This window comes from Antechinus flavipes, chromosome 2 (assembly GCF_016432865.1).
Source record: "Antechinus flavipes isolate AdamAnt ecotype Samford, QLD, Australia chromosome 2, AdamAnt_v2, whole genome shotgun sequence".
Classification (NCBI taxonomy): Eukaryota; Metazoa; Chordata; class Mammalia; order Dasyuromorphia; family Dasyuridae; genus Antechinus; species Antechinus flavipes.
In genome coordinates this window covers 177,545,417-177,562,105 of record NC_067399.1, presented here as the reverse complement: position 1 = coordinate 177,562,105, position 16,689 = coordinate 177,545,417, and the positions used below count along the sequence as shown (strand labels likewise).

The 16,689-nt window shown below is 38.4% G+C and overlaps 2 protein-coding genes and 2 long non-coding RNA genes across 5 annotated transcripts in view; 2 read left to right on the top strand and 2 right to left on the bottom strand.

Moving 5' to 3' along the window:
* The window catches only part of LOC127548531 (defensin-A2-like), a 14,475-nt gene extending 12,412 nt beyond the window's left edge, over nucleotides 1-2,063 (top strand). For both annotated transcript variants that reach the window (XM_051975978.1, XM_051975980.1), the window contains exon 2: nucleotides 1,850-2,063. In XM_051975978.1, coding sequence (XP_051831938.1) covers nucleotides 1,850-1,965 — 116 coding nt within the window. In that variant the 3' untranslated portion in view covers nucleotides 1,966-2,063. The remainder of the gene's footprint in view (nucleotides 1-1,849) is intronic.
* LOC127548537 (uncharacterized) lies at nucleotides 1,954-16,689 on the bottom strand. The gene is made up of 2 exons (XR_007950419.1): nucleotides 16,075-16,689; nucleotides 1,954-2,422 (listed from the first exon to the last, which is right to left on the bottom strand). It is a non-coding gene; the product is annotated as an uncharacterized LOC127548537 (long non-coding RNA).
* LOC127548535 (uncharacterized) lies at nucleotides 7,593-10,598 on the bottom strand. Its single transcript, XR_007950417.1, has 2 exons — nucleotides 10,017-10,598; nucleotides 7,593-7,806 (listed from the first exon to the last, which is right to left on the bottom strand). It is a non-coding gene; the product is annotated as an uncharacterized LOC127548535 (long non-coding RNA).
* LOC127548533 (neutrophil antibiotic peptide NP-1-like) lies at nucleotides 14,060-15,715 on the top strand. Its single transcript, XM_051975982.1, has 2 exons — nucleotides 14,060-14,268; nucleotides 15,502-15,715. Exons 1-2 carry the CDS (start codon nucleotides 14,121-14,123, stop codon nucleotides 15,615-15,617), a joined length of 264 nt encoding a protein of 87 aa, XP_051831942.1. The 5' UTR covers nucleotides 14,060-14,120; the 3' UTR covers nucleotides 15,618-15,715.

Here is a 16,689-nt window from a genome sequence, read left to right as displayed (position 1 = left end):
CAGTTATCTACTGGATTTTTTCAAGTCCTCTCCTTCCTTAGTCTGGATTTTGTTTCTTTTTCCAGTCAAATGTGAATCTGGTGCAAATGATTTGCTAGGTTCCTTCCATCTTTGTCATTCTTCTGTAGCCTATATTGTGAAAATTGCCAGATCTACACCAAGGTCAAACTGACGTCTATGGTAGGTTGCCTCCTACTCCATGCCAAAAGCCAAAGGGAAAAAGAAATAGCCCCACATTATTAAGGAAATTCTTAGGCTCTAGAATTAGAATTGAAATATTCAAGAGAAGAAGCAGCACAAGAGAATATGGGTGGAAGCAGTAGGCAAGATTGGGGCAGTTAAGTTTTGACTGACAACAACAAGAACATGGGCTGCTTCCATGGACCAAATATCACACAAGAAAAACTGGATCAGAGTCAGTGGCCATAAAGGTCACTGCAATATGGTGGGGATTTCTTAGCAATACTGGCAAGCAAATACATTGGGATAGAATGAGAAGACCCAGGTTCAAGCTCTTCTCTGATTGACAAGTGACTTCAGACAAATCATTTCTCAGATATGTTTCCCTCCTGCTATTGGGCCTCAGAATACAGCTGAAGTGGGTGGAATATCAAAGAATAATAAAGATATTCCATATGATTAAGCACATCTATGCTTAAACCTTAGTGTCCAGCACACTGAAGAGTACATCATGGCCCAAAGTTGGAGAGTATTAGGGAAGAAGGGCCAGGGCTGGAAGGGTCCCAGTTGGTGAAAGATTTTAAGTACCAGACATGGTTTATGGTTGACCATAGAAAGAGAGACACCACCATAGGGAGCCCCTGGAGCTTACTAAGAGGGAAATAGAGGGTCCTGACCATAACCACAGGTTAGAAAGATCATGGAGAATAAACTGAAACAGGGGAGAAGTGAGGCAGGGAGGCCAATGAACAGTCCAGGCAATTAGGGCCTCCACCTGGGTATGGTGGTTATGACAGTGGAGAAAAGTTGATATAGATGTGTTATAGAGATAGAAATGGCAAGAGTTATCATTTATCCGACACACAAAGAGAGGAAAAGGAAGCAGTAAAGGATACCATAGATTTTAATGGGGGTGACTAGGAGGAGGGTACAGCTCTCACAAGAGGAATTGAGAGGATCAGAAGAGATGGATTTAGGGTAAAAGAGAACGTATTCTATGTATGAAGTGTTGAGCTTGAGGTGCCTTTGGGACATCCAGGTCAAAACAGGCAATTGCTGATGCAGGACTAGAGCACAGGAAAGAGCTTAGGCCTGAAGGCATAGATTGAGAATCACTTGCATAGAAATGTCTTATGATCCTAAGCGGGTTGGATGACACAGTGGCTTTCTGTCTGACTATAGGACTTGTCAGGGTGTTATAGGAAGGGCTATAATCCTTGAACATTTAGTGCAAATCCTGAATTCATAACATAAGCAAAATGAAGCCCAATGATGGGAGAGTCTTTGCTCCCACTGACATAATAAGGATTATCAGGGCTACAACTCTAGTCTCTTGATTTTCATTCTAGACCTGGAGCCTTTCCACCCTCTACTTGTGTTTCAGGAAAAGGATGCAGGGGAAGGAGGAGAATCCTTCTTTCATTTGACCTTTGCCACACATTTTTGTCCCCAAGTCTGAAAGACTGGTACATAGATTGTCACTATGACCATGTTCTCATGTATGGGCTTTTGAGTGGAGGGAAAGGTGGAATGCAGATATCAGTGTGGTAAATGTCCAAGCTTCTCTTGGCCTTGTAAAAGATAAAAAAGAGTGGAAGAGAATGCCCTCCCTATGGGAGGTCCCTCCGACTTCCCAGTATTACTCATTGATTCTCTTCCTTTTCTTCAGATGCTCAACAGAGAAAAATTCTTACCTGCTATTGTAGAAGGCACTGCATATTCCTGGAAAAGCTTTCTGGGAGTTGCCGGATCGATGGTATATATTACCGACTGTGCTGTAGATAAGTCAGAGAACTTCTTGAACCAACTGAAGTATTGAGAAGACCATCACTATTAATCCTTGTAATCCCCTTTCTCTAACCCAAATATAATTCTAGCATCAAGTTCCTGGTGTGAATCTGGCTTTTGCATATTGTGTATGTGTGACCTCCTTGAGATTATTTCTCCATAATTATCTATGAAGTTGTGCCAAGTAAGAGAGTGAACAGTAGTTGGTATGGTGAATGATTCTCCGGAGTTGTTTCTTATTTCATGTAGGAGGCTGGAATTGCAAATAAATGATACCCTCCACCCATACATACACAGTTGCGCCTAATTTATCCTGATGTACAAACTACCCATCCTCTTATTTTACTAGGAATTTGTTGTATTGCTTCACCTACCCCCACTTTCCTCTCTAAAGCTCCATGGAGGGGGATAGAGTAGTGAATGGCCTGGGATAGCAATTGTAATCAACCCTAACCTGATTTCCATGTCAAGTATAGCCTTGGAATTTAAAAATAAGGAATAAATTACTCTTCACTCTCCCACACCCATTACATTCCACATATTCTCTTGATTTACAGAGATGAAATCTTTACTTATTTTATTTATTGTATTCTATCTTACTATTCAATCACTGGATTTCTGCTTAATCTTTCATGAATTCCATTCCCCTCATAAAGCATCGTGAAAATGGGATAATTAGAGGAAGAATGCAATTAGACTATAGAATTCTAGTGACCACCCTTACATGTTTAAGCCTTTAATATCTAGCTGACTGAATAATCTGACAAAAAAATGGAAAATGATGCATACAAGAAGGGCTGTGGGAAAATGAGGGAAAACCACTACTGATGGGAGTTTTGAACTGATCCAGCCATTGGAGAGAACAATTTAGAATTATGCCCAAAGGACTATCAAACTCTACATGTACTTTGATCCAGCAATTGGCCACAAGTGGATACTTATCTCAAGCTGATCAAAGCTCCTTACTAGTCATCCCAAATAATGAACTTTTCTCCAGCCCCCAACTCCCAAAATGAGTGGTTAGTGTCTCCAGTGGAAATTCTTTGCTAGCATTCATGATCTTTTATTTACTGGAAAACTAAACAAAATAAAAAATACTGATTAAGCACATGGAATCTTAATAGTAGCTAATAAAAATACGATGTTTTATGAATATCTCATTTGATCCTCAAAACAACATTGGGTCAGGGCTGAGGACAGATCAGACAATTTCTGTTTCCTTTTGCAAAGTTCTCATTTCCTTTCCATTTTTCTTCTGTTTTTTAAGGTCCTTTTTGAATTCTTCCAAAGGAGCCTTTTGAGTTGGAGACAATTCATATACTCTGAGATTTCATAGACTTTTTGACTTTAGTTTGAGGACTGTTCTTCCTATGTCCATAATTTTTTTTTCCTTTTTTGTTTATTTTTTGAAAGTTGAGATCTGCTCCTAGGGTAAAGGGGAAAATTTCCCTCTATGCAACAATAGGGATTTTACATTGTTCTGTGGCTGCTGCTGCCTCATTCTTCCCATTCTGGATGGGCATGTCCAAGTCCCACTTGTTTTACTGGGGTTCAGGGGCTCACTACTTACTTTCTGTGGCTGCACTAAAGGTCTCAATACTAGTCTGCTGTTCATCTGGCTTCTGAACCATGACAGAGTAGCCAGCACTGCTAGTTAGTCTAAGATCCTTCACTAGATTCTCCATGTGGTTCCTCTCTGCCCCAGGCCTCCCTGCACTGTGCCTGTGTTGGGCTCAACCCCATTGCCATGCTCAAATGAGAACAGACCTTTCCTGAAGCTCTTCCAACCTTCTTCTGGAAGAAGAACCTCTGCTGGAAATTTGTTGCACTCTAAATATTTGTAGTTTCTCTCACTCCAAAATCCATTCAGGCTTGATCTGGTGGTGATTATAAGGGAAGACAGGAAGAGCTCAGGCAAACTCCTGTCTAATCTCCACCATCTTGGTGCCCCTAACCAATTATCCCCATTCTTTTACAAAAGATGCACACTAAGTCAATTGCTTATCTATGCCCAACTGATCAGTGCCTATGGTTGAATCTGAAGTCACTTCTTCCTGATTTGTGGTCTAACAATCTATGCAGTGTATCATCTAGCTGCTTGTATGGAGAAGGTGTTCATGCCCCAATTAATAAATAATCAAAGAATGTGAACAGGCAGTTTTCAAACAAAGAAATCAAAGCTATCTCATTATATGAAAAAATGTTCTAAATCTCGATTGAGAGATGCAAATTAAAACAAATCTGAGTTTCCATCTCACACCTATCAGACTGCCTCATCTGAAAAAAATAAAGGAAATGATGGAGACTGAAGGGGATGTGGGAAAACTAGGACATTAATGCACTATTGGTGGAGTTGTAAATGTCTCCAACCATTCCAGAAAACAATTTGAAAGTATGTCTAAAGGGATATCAAACTGTGCATATCCTTTCATCCAACAATACCATTCATAAATCTGTGTCTAAACGAGATTTTAAAAAGAAACAAAACCTACTTGTACAATGAAATAGGATTATAGATTTAGACCTGGAAGGACATTACAGGCCATCTGCACCAGCCCTCTGTTTTTCAGATATAGAAATCGAGACTCAGAGGTTAAATAACATCCAATGGTCAGATAGCTAAGTAACGCCATGGGTATAACTGAGGATTTCCTGACTGTTTCTAACACTTGCATATGATCTGAGTGAAGGTTTCAGATATCAGAAGGATCATCTGATAAAGAGGAGATATAAAACTTTCCAGTGACCTCCAGTGAGAGCTAAAAGAAATGGATGCTGAGACTTGCATACAAGAAAAAATATATATTGTGGCAAGTAGAATCTTCAAAAATGGTACAGAATAAGATAATATAACAATGATAAAAAATAAAATCATAATAGAATAAAATAGCTGACATTTACAGAGAACTTACTATGTCCCAGGTACTATGATAACCATTTTATAATAATTAATTCATCACAACCACTCTGAGAAGTAAGTGTTAATATTATGATACAGATAAAAAAACTGAAGCAAATTGAGGTTAATGACTTGTTAAAGTCATACTAGTAATAAGTGCCTGGAATGAGATTTAAATTTTGCTCTTCCTACCTTGAAATATAAAGTCTTTTCTACCCCATCAAATTCTCCTGTCTCTTAATAAAAGGATGCGTCTAAGACCATGAGACGACAGTATAATTAAAATGACTTTGGCCATGAGCAGTTTCAAAAAGAAGTTCATTCTTAGCCTAGCTTAGCATGGCTGTGCTTCCAAACTAATCAAAAATCTTTCCTGGTGATTTTCCCCAGATTTCTTCTTTCTGTGTGGGGAAGTGCAGCTAAGAGTGACGAAGTTATGGAAAGTAGGTTTCCTTGAACAATGGCTCAGGATAGGTCAAGCTTTCCCTGGAGGATTTCTCATCTTATATAATGTTTAATCATAAACAGTGTATATGCTAAAGGACCAATGGCCCACAAAGGACACTGAGTGTATAGGCAGGTGCCTCATTAGGATAATCTCTGTTTCTAGGCCCCAGTGCCTGACCACCCCTGGATTCTCAGATGACCAGACAAGGACTGAACAGACTGTTAGAACTGCTGGGACTAAAGAAGAAGAATATTTCTGAAGAAATGGTGTTTCCATTCAACATTCTGCCTTCTTTTTTTGTTTTGTTTTATTTTCCCTTCTCTCTCCAAATCTCAGGCTATCCCTGCTCTTTTCTATGACCTTATGTTTGGCTCCTTCTGGAATCCCAACTATGAACATGAATATTTTACTTGGGGGAACACAAAGTATGAGTGTGGCTGTGGGAAAACTAATTTATTTCAATTCAACAAAAAGAAAAGTGTTAACAGCCTCAGCATGGAAACATAGGACTTTAAGAGATGACAATTGACAAAGTATTGGATTTAGCACCCAAAGTACCTGAATTTGAATAATGCTTTAAACTAGAGCTATGTTAGCTCTGGAAAGTCACTCAACCATCTCTCAGCCTCAGTTTGGCCATCTGTTAAATGGGAATAAAAATAGCCCCTATCTAATCGAGGTTCGAATGTAATATAGTGTTTTAAAAACTTTGAAATACTACATGGGTAATAGTTGTAAAAGTCAGATGGAATACAGAAATAGGAAGCCAACAATGGTATTTTAAAGAGATGATCTAGACCACCATCATGGGATCAGAAAAGAGTCTATTTTAAGGGAAGGATAAGGCAGGTCAGGAAAACATAGGTAGAGTCTCTACAATTGTGTGGGACAGTAGAAAAGCATCTTGGACTCTAAAAAGAAGACAAGGGTTTAAATGCCAAGTATGATAGTGATTATCTGTGTGACCTTAGGCAAATCTTTTAACTTTTCAGGGCTTCAGTTTCGAAGAAGCTGAATTTAGTGGCCAACAAGATGTCATCTAGCTTTTTATCTATGGTCTTATGCATGTAATAAAAAAAAAAAAAAAACAATACATAGTCAGTCAAGTAAATGCCCAAATGAAAGTGAGCCAGAGAGGAAGCTGCAATACACCTACCTTTAAAAACCACCAGGGTATATTGATATTCAGAAGGATAGTTGGTGACCTTATCTTTTCAAAAAACAAGCTTAATGCTGCTTTTATTTGAATATGTGGTGGTGGCCCACTGGTCAGAGCTAGTACTGAGCTAATAGGGGATTAGATCAGAGAAGGAGGAAGCATCTTACATGATTTAAGGAATCAGCTAGATCTTGACATTATTCACAAGGCTACCTCAGAAAAAATTTTTGAATCCACAGAATAAGTTCAAACAGGTATTCACAAATTGTATCTGTGTTTCAGTTGATTGGGATTGAATTTGCATATTAATTCAAGACAGAAGGAGAACTTATCAACTGAAAATGATATCTGAGAAAGGCAGTACTGAAGAAGAAATGAAAAACTGGATTTTTAACTTCTTGAAGTGAAGGAAATGTGGAGTTTGGGGAGGGGAGCAAGTTATCACTCATGTTGCTTAATGGCATCTGAAAGGGAGGAATGAAAAATAATTTTAGTTTTATTCCTACCTTGGGACTAATTAATTGTGTGGTCAAAAGTCCATTATTTAATCTTTTTGGGTCTCAATTACTTTGTCTGAAATATGAAGGTGATATGATACAATGGGAAGAGCAATGGATTTGAAATCAGGAGACTAGAGTTAGAATCCCCATGGTGCCAAGCATTACATATGTGATTTTGTGCAAATATTTCTTGCCTTTGGAGTTCATCTTCTTCTTCTATGAAATGGGGATCACACTGGATGATATCTAAGTTCTGTTATTTTACTTATATTGGTACTTTGACTTTCTGAGAAGAGAACATTCAATACCATAGAAATGGGGACTTGTAAAATTTGTATATATATTTTGTATATATACTTTGTAATAAATTGTATATTTATTTGTGTTATATATATTTGTATATATAATTTGTAATAAATTATATAATTTGATTAAAGTTTAAGACAAATGCCAGCTATTATCTTTATCCAAAAAATTAGGGAAGGAGCCTCTGACCAGAGAGACCAAGAACTCTAATGGAGAAATAAATGAATCAATGACCCACTGATAGACCTATTGAGCTTTAGAAGTGACAGTACTTCTAGAAAACAACTTATACAGTGACGACACAGACACAAATTTCAAAGGATGGTATTTTAATTGCATGAATAGGATTCAGAAGAGTGGAGAGTCAATAAGTAGATTCCCAAGGAAATCCAGATAGGTCCATGTTTCTCATTGTTCTAAAAGCAGCAAATATAATATGCCTTCCCTCGGCAAAGGCCTTTCCTCTTAGTTATTGGACAGCTTCTTCTGCAGGTACAGCGTTCTATGGTTAATTTTCTATTTTGCCCTGTGAAGAAAGATTGGGACAGTTTATCTTGCAATTCAGCTCAGCCACTCCAAATTTAGCTCCATACTACTGTGCTTGCTGATTAAGGTCCCTAACCATCAAACATGATTCACAGGGTGAGTGGGGTATAGTAGTTGGAATCCTGCAAGTTTCAGATTCCACCTAAGATACTGACAAGCTTTGTGACCTTGATTAAATCATATAATCATATAATATAATCTTTATATTAAATTATATACTAATCTTTATTTATTTATAAATCATATAAATTAAATCATAAACTTTGTACCTCAGGTTCCTCATCTTGAAAATGAAGACATTAAGCCTAGAAAATCTTTAATGTCCCTTCTAGCCCTAAATCACTCATCTATAATTATTAAATATTTGATGATGAATTGACTATCCAAACAGCCTAATCACAAGACTTCTGAAAGTTCCAGATAATAACACAGACTGATACTTTTTAAAGTGCTTATATTTGCTCAGCATCCTTTTATGAACCCAGATAGAAGCTGGTTTACTGGCCTGACCCTTATTCATTTGTGACCCTGTATGCCTTCATTTGGATACCAATTCCAGCCTTTGGTGTTTAGAATTCTGGAAAGATTACAGAAGCATAGTAACAGGATCCCCAGGTCTAAAAGGGATTTTAAAGTCCATTTAGTTCAGCCTTCTCAGTTTCTTTATGAGGATACTGAGGCTGAAAGGGATAAAATTGTTTGTTACACAGCAAATAAATGGAAAAATAAAAAACTACATCCTATGACTCTTGGAAGTAAGATTGAAGGTTCTTCATGGAGCTGTATAAGCCAATACTTTCCCAACAAGCATCAGGATATACAGAGTTATACCTTTTGCTTTATTATTCTGACGTGACGAACTGATTTGATTAATATCTTGCTCTTCTTGGTGAGAGAAGATATGACTTTCGACTAAGGACTAGAAAGATCACTGAGACCATGTAGTCTAACTCCCTTATTTTACCAATGAGCCAGAATGAGGTTAGAGAGATTGAATGGTTAGCCCAAGATTTCCCAGGTCTGAAATACTAGGACAGAGTACTCAAGAAATGGTGGAAAGGTTTTGGGGTAACAATGAGGATAATAAAGAGAGACAGAGAGAGATCTTCACCAGCACACAACTAAAATGGGGCATAAATCAGGATATCTATGTGTGTAGTGGTGGGAGAGATAGAGACCAACTGCCCAAGGGAATTAGAAAATTCGCCCTATTTGAGGATCTGCTAAAAGTTCTGTTCTCATCACTAGTTCTGAGGTCAGAAACCCTGAATCCAAGTCCTGGTCCCGATGTTTCCTACCTGTTTGTCTTTAGGTAAGTCATTTAATTTCCTGAATCTCATGAACCAGTTTTCTCACCCAAATAATTTTCGAGGTCCATTCCAACTCAAGAAAAAGAACTCTATATTTATGTGGACTCAGAACATGAAAATCCACACATACATGCAGACTCTGATTGTGTTGGTAGAATTGGGGAAGGATTATTTCTTGGTAACTCTTGTCTTATCTCCTGATAAAATAGGGTCATTTTTTATATTTTTATCTCTTTATCTCATGCACTGAGGCCACCTTGCCTTCTCTCTTTCTGTCTCTCTCTCTGTCTCTGTATGTGTTTCTCTGTGTCTTTTTCTCATTCTCTCTTTGACTCTCTGTCTTTCTGTCTCTCCCTCCTCTGTCTTTCTGTCTCTGTCTCTCATCTCTCTTATCTCTCTTCCTTTTTAAGTGTTTCAGTCTCCTTCCATTTCTATTTTTCTTTTCAATTCAATTCTCCATTTCTCTTTCTCCTTGCCACATCTTGTGCGTGTCTCTCTCTCCATCACTCTTTCTTCCTCTCTCATCTCTCTTCCTGTCTGTGTGTTTCTCTATCTCCTTCCATCTCTCTCTTTTCACTCCCATCCTCCCTTTCTCTTTCTCCTTGCTACATTTTGCTCTAAAGAAAGCATGTGAATGAACAATGAGGGATATTCTCCAAAGACTATAACTTTTCTAATTGAATAGGTTTGCTCTCCAGTGGAAAAAAATCTGGACCTTGTGAAAACCAGTCAAAAAGAGGTTAATATAAAGACCATCATTTTTGACTCTTGTATGCCTGTGTGAATCCACAAGAGACATACTTACTTTTCCCTCTATCTAGACATCTAGTCATTCCCATGTCCACATTCTCCTAACTGACCTACCACAATGTTCTCTTACCTTGAGTGGACAAGAGGAAGTCTTGAGGGCCATCTTCATTCAGAATCAGTTGATCAGCTTCCCCATCCTCTTCTTCCTTCATCTCTCTTCCAGGTTCCATTTCTTCCTCCTGAAAACTGAGTCCTCTATATTCTTCTTCATTTATGGCTGTGGCTTTTGCAGCCAAGAAGAAAATGCCTAAGAGGAGACAGAGAGATTTCATGGTACTAGTCAGACTGGAAATTCTGAGTCACTGAATAAAAGCAGGAACTGAAGTTCTCCCAATAGTGCTGATGGAAAAGGCTCATGGCTATATTTATACAGAGCTTTTAGATGTAGGACAGTGGCTCAGATGTTGACAGGAGGTAATGACTGATACCTGCCCCTTTGATGTTCTTTTGATCTGTATCCTTGACCCTTTCTAGACTTCATCTAGAAAGAATTACTCATTCCCCATCTGGCTCCTTATCTTCTGGTAGAGTTATGTCTATGGGCTCTTTGTGCTTCCTTCTTGAGACAGAGATGTTGCTTCCCTTACTTCTTCCTGAAACCCAATGAGTATCTATTGTTACCAAGCTCTCTCCCTTTCCTGTTAGTATGGCACTTGATGTGCTAGAATTCATCCATATAATATTCCCCAGAGGAGCTAGTAGACACTGGGGAAAGAGGACTGGATAAGGTGACAGATAGTTCTGAGCTGTGATACTGACCAGAGTATTAATCAAACTGGGATACTGCCTGTCCATGGTAACCAAATTTCTATCACAACCATGAAGTCTGGTGGGAGCAAAGAAATTGGGATGTCAACTTAGAAAGTTGGGATGAATGTATCCTAAGGTGACTTGATTTGGGACCCAATTATAGGCAAGAAAAAAAAAATTAAGTATTTAGGATTTGGTATATTGCATCCGAGATCCCTGCGAAATGCCTTCCCAGATACTTTTCATCTCTCTACTGACTGCTTTTATCTTCCTAAACTGTTATTCACTGTCTTGGACACCACATTTACCTGAAAGTGGGATTGGATTAGGTATTTAAGGGACAGATGGGTTTTTGGAACTTTCATGCTTAGAGTGTACCAGAGACTGAAGAGCACATCAGGGTTCTTCACCTTGAAGACTGAAGACTTTGAATTACTCATTCAGTATGTTCTAGGCTTTAACTTCTTTAGAGGAAAGGTCAAGATTGTTATACTTGTTGGTCTGCATTGAAAAGTATGATGAGAACTGTATAAGGCAACTGACCTTAAATTATTTATAATTTAATTTATTTTTAAATTAAATAATATTAAATTAAATTAAATTAATATTAATTTATAATTATATTTATAATAAGTACAAAGCACTGTGTGCAGAGTGTATCTGCCTTCTAGAGCCATGTGGTCTGGTTACCTGTGATCAGTGGAGTTATAGATCAGGCTGCATTACCACAGATTTGGGAGCATGATCCACATCAAGAGTACATAGCAGGTTGATGCTGTTAGGGTATCCCCTGAGGTTTTTGCCTGAGTATCTAACATGATTAAATTTACCTCTCTACTGCCCCCTGACTCTCCTGCATATCCTATAAGGAAGGGGTATAATGGATTTACTCTTGGAGTCAGGAAAACTTGATATCAAAATCTACTTCAGATATTTTCTAGCTCTGTAACCCTGAGCAAATAACATCTTCTCACTTTCCTTATTTATAAAAAAGGTGATAACAGTGCTATCCTAGTGTAGTTATGAACAACACTTGAGGTAACATTTGTATGATCTTTTGCAAATGTTATAATTCTCTACAAATATTAGTTTTTAATATTCCCACCTCTTAGAGAGTGCTATCTTTTGATACCCATAGTGCCCTCTACTCCTTACTACCTCCTTACCAAATTCTACCAATCCTTTATGATCCAAATTATTTCTCTCTACCTTCCTTTTTCCTGGAAACTTTACTTGGTCTCACTTTTCTTTGATCTTCTGCAGGACTGACAGTTTGGAATCCAATTCCCACCAAAAACAAATCTTTTCATTTTTAGCTCACTTGTTTTAATGTGTTTGGTTATGCTTCCCAACTAGAATGATGGATTGGTGAGGGGAGAGCCTGTGCCTTTTAGTGTCCCTAGTATGGAAAAGGGCACAGAAAAGTGTTCAAGAATTTGACAAAGTAGTTATATTTCAGGATTTTTGATGCAGAAAAATACTTAAGACAGAATATTTTAGAATCTACCCTTCTGGGTGTATTTGGGGTCCTCAGAAAATTCTATGTGGCTTTGACCACATAGACTCCACATTTGACTCCAAGTTGGTTTACATTAGAAGTAATTCCAGTAGGATTTCACTCCACAACATAATTTGTACAAGTGATCTATGATCACTCAAGTATTTCCTTTTGAATTTAATCAAATAACTTAAGGCACAAAAAATATATTGTCTTTTTCTAAGTTATCCTTTACTAGTGTTTTTTTTTCCTTAAGGAATAGCTTGAGAGGACATCTCAATTTACAGTCCTCGATGCTGTAATGGAAGAAGCATTATACATAGAAGTCAGGAGCCAAGGGTTTCAGTCTCAAGTTATACATTTTCCCTATCATTGTTCACATTTTATCTCTCCCTGTTTAGGTTTCCTTAGTCATGAAGACAAAAATGAGTCAGAACAATGAAGAAAATGAGGATATTTAGCCTGAAGAAGAGAAAACTTAGGGAAAGTATCACAACAACTGAACCATTGAACATGGGTAGGGGACTCATACCCAAAATGATCTCATGATTGGATTTTCTCTTACACTAAATTTAACAACTATAAAGGGCAGGAAGTGAAGAAAAGAGGGAGTGAAATCTATAAAACTAATAAGGGAAATAATACAATTAATCATATGAGAAATGATGAAGTTCTAAAAAGGATTGAGGTTACTAAACTGAGAGAAGGAGAAAGATAGGAAAAAAATATTGTGAAGACAGAATAATAAACTTTGGTGACTGACTGGGTATGAGACTCATAACAAGGAACAGTCAAGGATGATTTCAGGGTTATGCACCCTGAGTATATGGAAGGATTGTAGTACCAGCTATCAGAACATGTCTGGAAACGTTGTGGATTTGGCAGATTTTGTTAAAAGTTACATTTTGGATTTTTTTAGTTTAAAATGGCTGTAACGTTCTCATAAAAAAATACCCAGTGTGCTACTGATAATGTAGGAATGAAATTCAATAGAAATATTTAGGAATAGATTTGGGAATCGCCCACCACTATTTCTTTAGAGAGATGATCAAAAGAGAGCTTGTGTCAACTTTGAGAGATGTTCATGTTTCAGGATGGCAGAAAATTTGTATAAAAGGGGGACGTTCGGAAATCCTTGGGCCTGAGATATACAAATGATAAACCAAGTATCAGAGACAGAAAAGGAGGAATGGATGCTGAAAAATGTTAATCTTATTTTAAATGAAGCCAAAGGAAAAGCCAATTCATTTAGATACTAAAATGTTTATTGTGAGCCTTGGAGAGCATGGTGAATTGAGTGATATCATAGGAAAATAGATTGGGGAAAACTTAGAAAACAATGAACAATGTGGAAATGGAGAAATAAATTTTTGTAAATCTTCATTTTCAAGATAGGGAAGATGGGAGCACTTTTTGGTAATAGAAAAGACAATGTATCAAGATCTGAAGTGAGCAAAATGTTTTGAGTGAGCAATACTTCACATGGAGATTTAACTACATTTGGAAGAAAAACTAGCAATGCCAAGGCTTTCATGAACAACTTGGCCTCTGAATAACATAAAGGAAGTTGGCTGGAGTTTTTCTGCTTAACCTGAAGGATTCCTAAGATGTGTCCCGGCCATGTAGGAAGCAAATACTCAAGCAGATGGGGAATAGGCAGAGAATAAACAAATGAGATTCAGGCACATATGTGGATGGATCTATGTGATCAGAAGAACATCAAAGCAACTTTAGGAGAGAAGAGATGACATCAGACTAACCTGTTCTCGGGAAATCTTTATCTTTCCCTTTTTTGTGCGTTTCAGACTCTGATCCTACCCCCAAAACTCTGATATAAATAGGGGATCTGTTTTTCTCTGCTCACTAGAGACAAGCAGGCTGCTGCTATTTCACTGGTGACTCTGAAGCACCAGAAACTTTCCCACCATGAAGATCTGCTTTCTTCTCATAGCTGTTGTCTTCATGACAATCCAGGCCCAGCCACAGAGAAGTGAAGAAGAGATGCCGTCTCAGGAAGAGGCTGTGGCTGAGAGCCAGTTTCCTGAAGCAGAAGGTTCTGACATAGTGGCTTCAGGTAAGAAAAGGATACTGCTGTGGAATGAGAAGAGCTCCAGCCTGAGGGACAGGAGACTTAGGTTCTAGTGTCATCTCGACCCAAAGTTGGAGAGTATTAGCGAAGAAGGGCCAGGGCTGGAAGAGTGCCAGTTGGTGAAGGGTTTGAAATACCACATGTGGTTTATGTTGGGCCCCAGACATAGAGACACCACCATAGGGAGCCCCTGGAGCTTAGTAAGAGGGAGATAGAGGGTCCTGACCATAACCACAGGTTAGAAAGATCATGGAGAATAAACTGAAACAGGGGAGAAGTGAGGCAGGGAGGCCAATGAACAGTCCAGGCAATTAGGGCCTCCACCTGGGTATGGTGGTTATGACAGTGGAGAAAAGTTGATATAGATGTGTTATAGAGATAGAAATGGCAAGAGTTATCATTTATCCGACACACAAAGAGAGGAAAAGGAAGCAGTAAAGGATACCATAGATTTTAATGGGGGTGACTAGGAGGAGGGTACAACTCTCACAAGAGGAATTGAGAGGATCAGAAGAGATGGATTTAGGGTAAAAGAGAACGTATTCTATGTATGACGTGTTGAGCTTGAGGTGCCTTTGGGACATCCAGCTCAAAACAGGCAGTTGGTGATGCAGGACTAGAGCACAGGAAAGAGCTTAGGCCTGAAGGCATAGATTGAGAATCACTTGCATAGAAATGTCTTATGATCCTAAGCGGGTTGGATGACACAGTGGCTTTCTGTCTGACTATAGGACTTGTCAGGGTGTTATAGGAAGGGCTATAATCCTTGAACATTTAGTGCAAATCCTGAATTCATAACATAAGCAAAATGAAGTCCAATGATGGGAGAGTCTTTGCTCCCACTGACATAATAAGGATTATCAGGGCTACAACTCTAGTCTCTTGATTTTCATTTTAGACCTGGAGCCTTTCCACCCTCTACTTGTGTTTCAGGAAAAGGATGCAGGGGAAGGAGGAGAATCCTTCTTTCATTTGACCTTTGCCACACATTTTTGTCCCCAAGTCTGAAAGACTGGTACATAGATTGTCACTATGACCATGTTCTCATGTATGGGCTTTTGAGTGGAGGGAAAGGTGGAATGCAGATATCAGTGTGGTAAATGTCCAAGCTTCTCTTGGCCTTGTAAAAGATAAAAAAGAGTGGAAGAGAATGCCCTCCCTATGGGAGGTCCCTCCGACTTCCCAGTATTACTCATTGATTCTCTTCCTTTTCTTCAGATGCTCAACAGAGAAAAATTCTTACCTGCTATTGTAGAAGGCACTGCATATTCCTGGAAAAGCTTTCTGGGAGTTGCCGGATCGATGGTATATATTACCGACTGTGCTGTAGATAAGTCAGAGAACTTCTTGAACCAACTGAAGTATTGAGAAGACCATCACTATTAATCCTTGTAATCCCCTTTCTCTAACCCAAATATAATTCTAGCATCAAGTTCCTGGTGTGAGTCTGGCTTTTGCATATTGTGTATGTGTGTCTTCCTTGAGACTATTTCTCCATAATTATCTATGAAGTTGTGCCAAGTAAGAGAGTGAGCAGTAGTTGGTATGGTGAATGATTCTCCGGAGTTGTTTCTTATTTCATGTAGGAGGCTGGAATTGCAAATAAATGATACCCTCCACCCATACATACACAGTTGCGCCTAATTTATCCTGATGTACAAACTACCCATCCTCTTATTTTACTAGGAATTTGTTGTATTGCTTCACCTACCCCCACTTTCCTCTCTAAAGCTCCATGAAGGGGGGTAGAGTAGTGAATGGCCTGGGATAGCAATTGTAATCAACCCTAACCTGATTTCCATGTCAAGTATAGCCTTGCAATTTAAAAATAAGGAATAAACTACTCTCCACTCCCCTATGCCCATTACATTCCACATATTCTCTTGATTTACAGAGATGAAATCTTTACTTATTTTATTTATTGTATTCTATCTTACTATTCAATCACTGGATTTTTGCTTAATCTTTCATGAATTCCATTCCCCTCATAAAGCATCGTGAAAATGGGATAATTAGAGGAAGAATGCAATTAGACTATAGAACTCTAGTGATCACACTTACATGTTTAAGCCTTTAATATCTAGCTGACTGAATAATCTGACAAAAAAATGGAAAATGATGCATACACGAAGGGCTGTGGGAAAATGAGGGAAAACCACTACTGATGGAAGTTTTTAACTGATCCAGCCATTGGAGAGAACAATTTAGAATTATGCCCAAAGGACTATCAAACTCTACATGTACTTTGATCCAGCAATTGATCATAGCATTGTGAAAGGACTTCAGCATATCTCAAGCTCATCAAAGCTTCTTACTAGGCACCAAACAATGAACATTTCTCCAGCACCCAACCCCCAAAATGAGTGGTTAGTGTCTCCAGTGAAGATTTTTTGCTGGCATTTATGA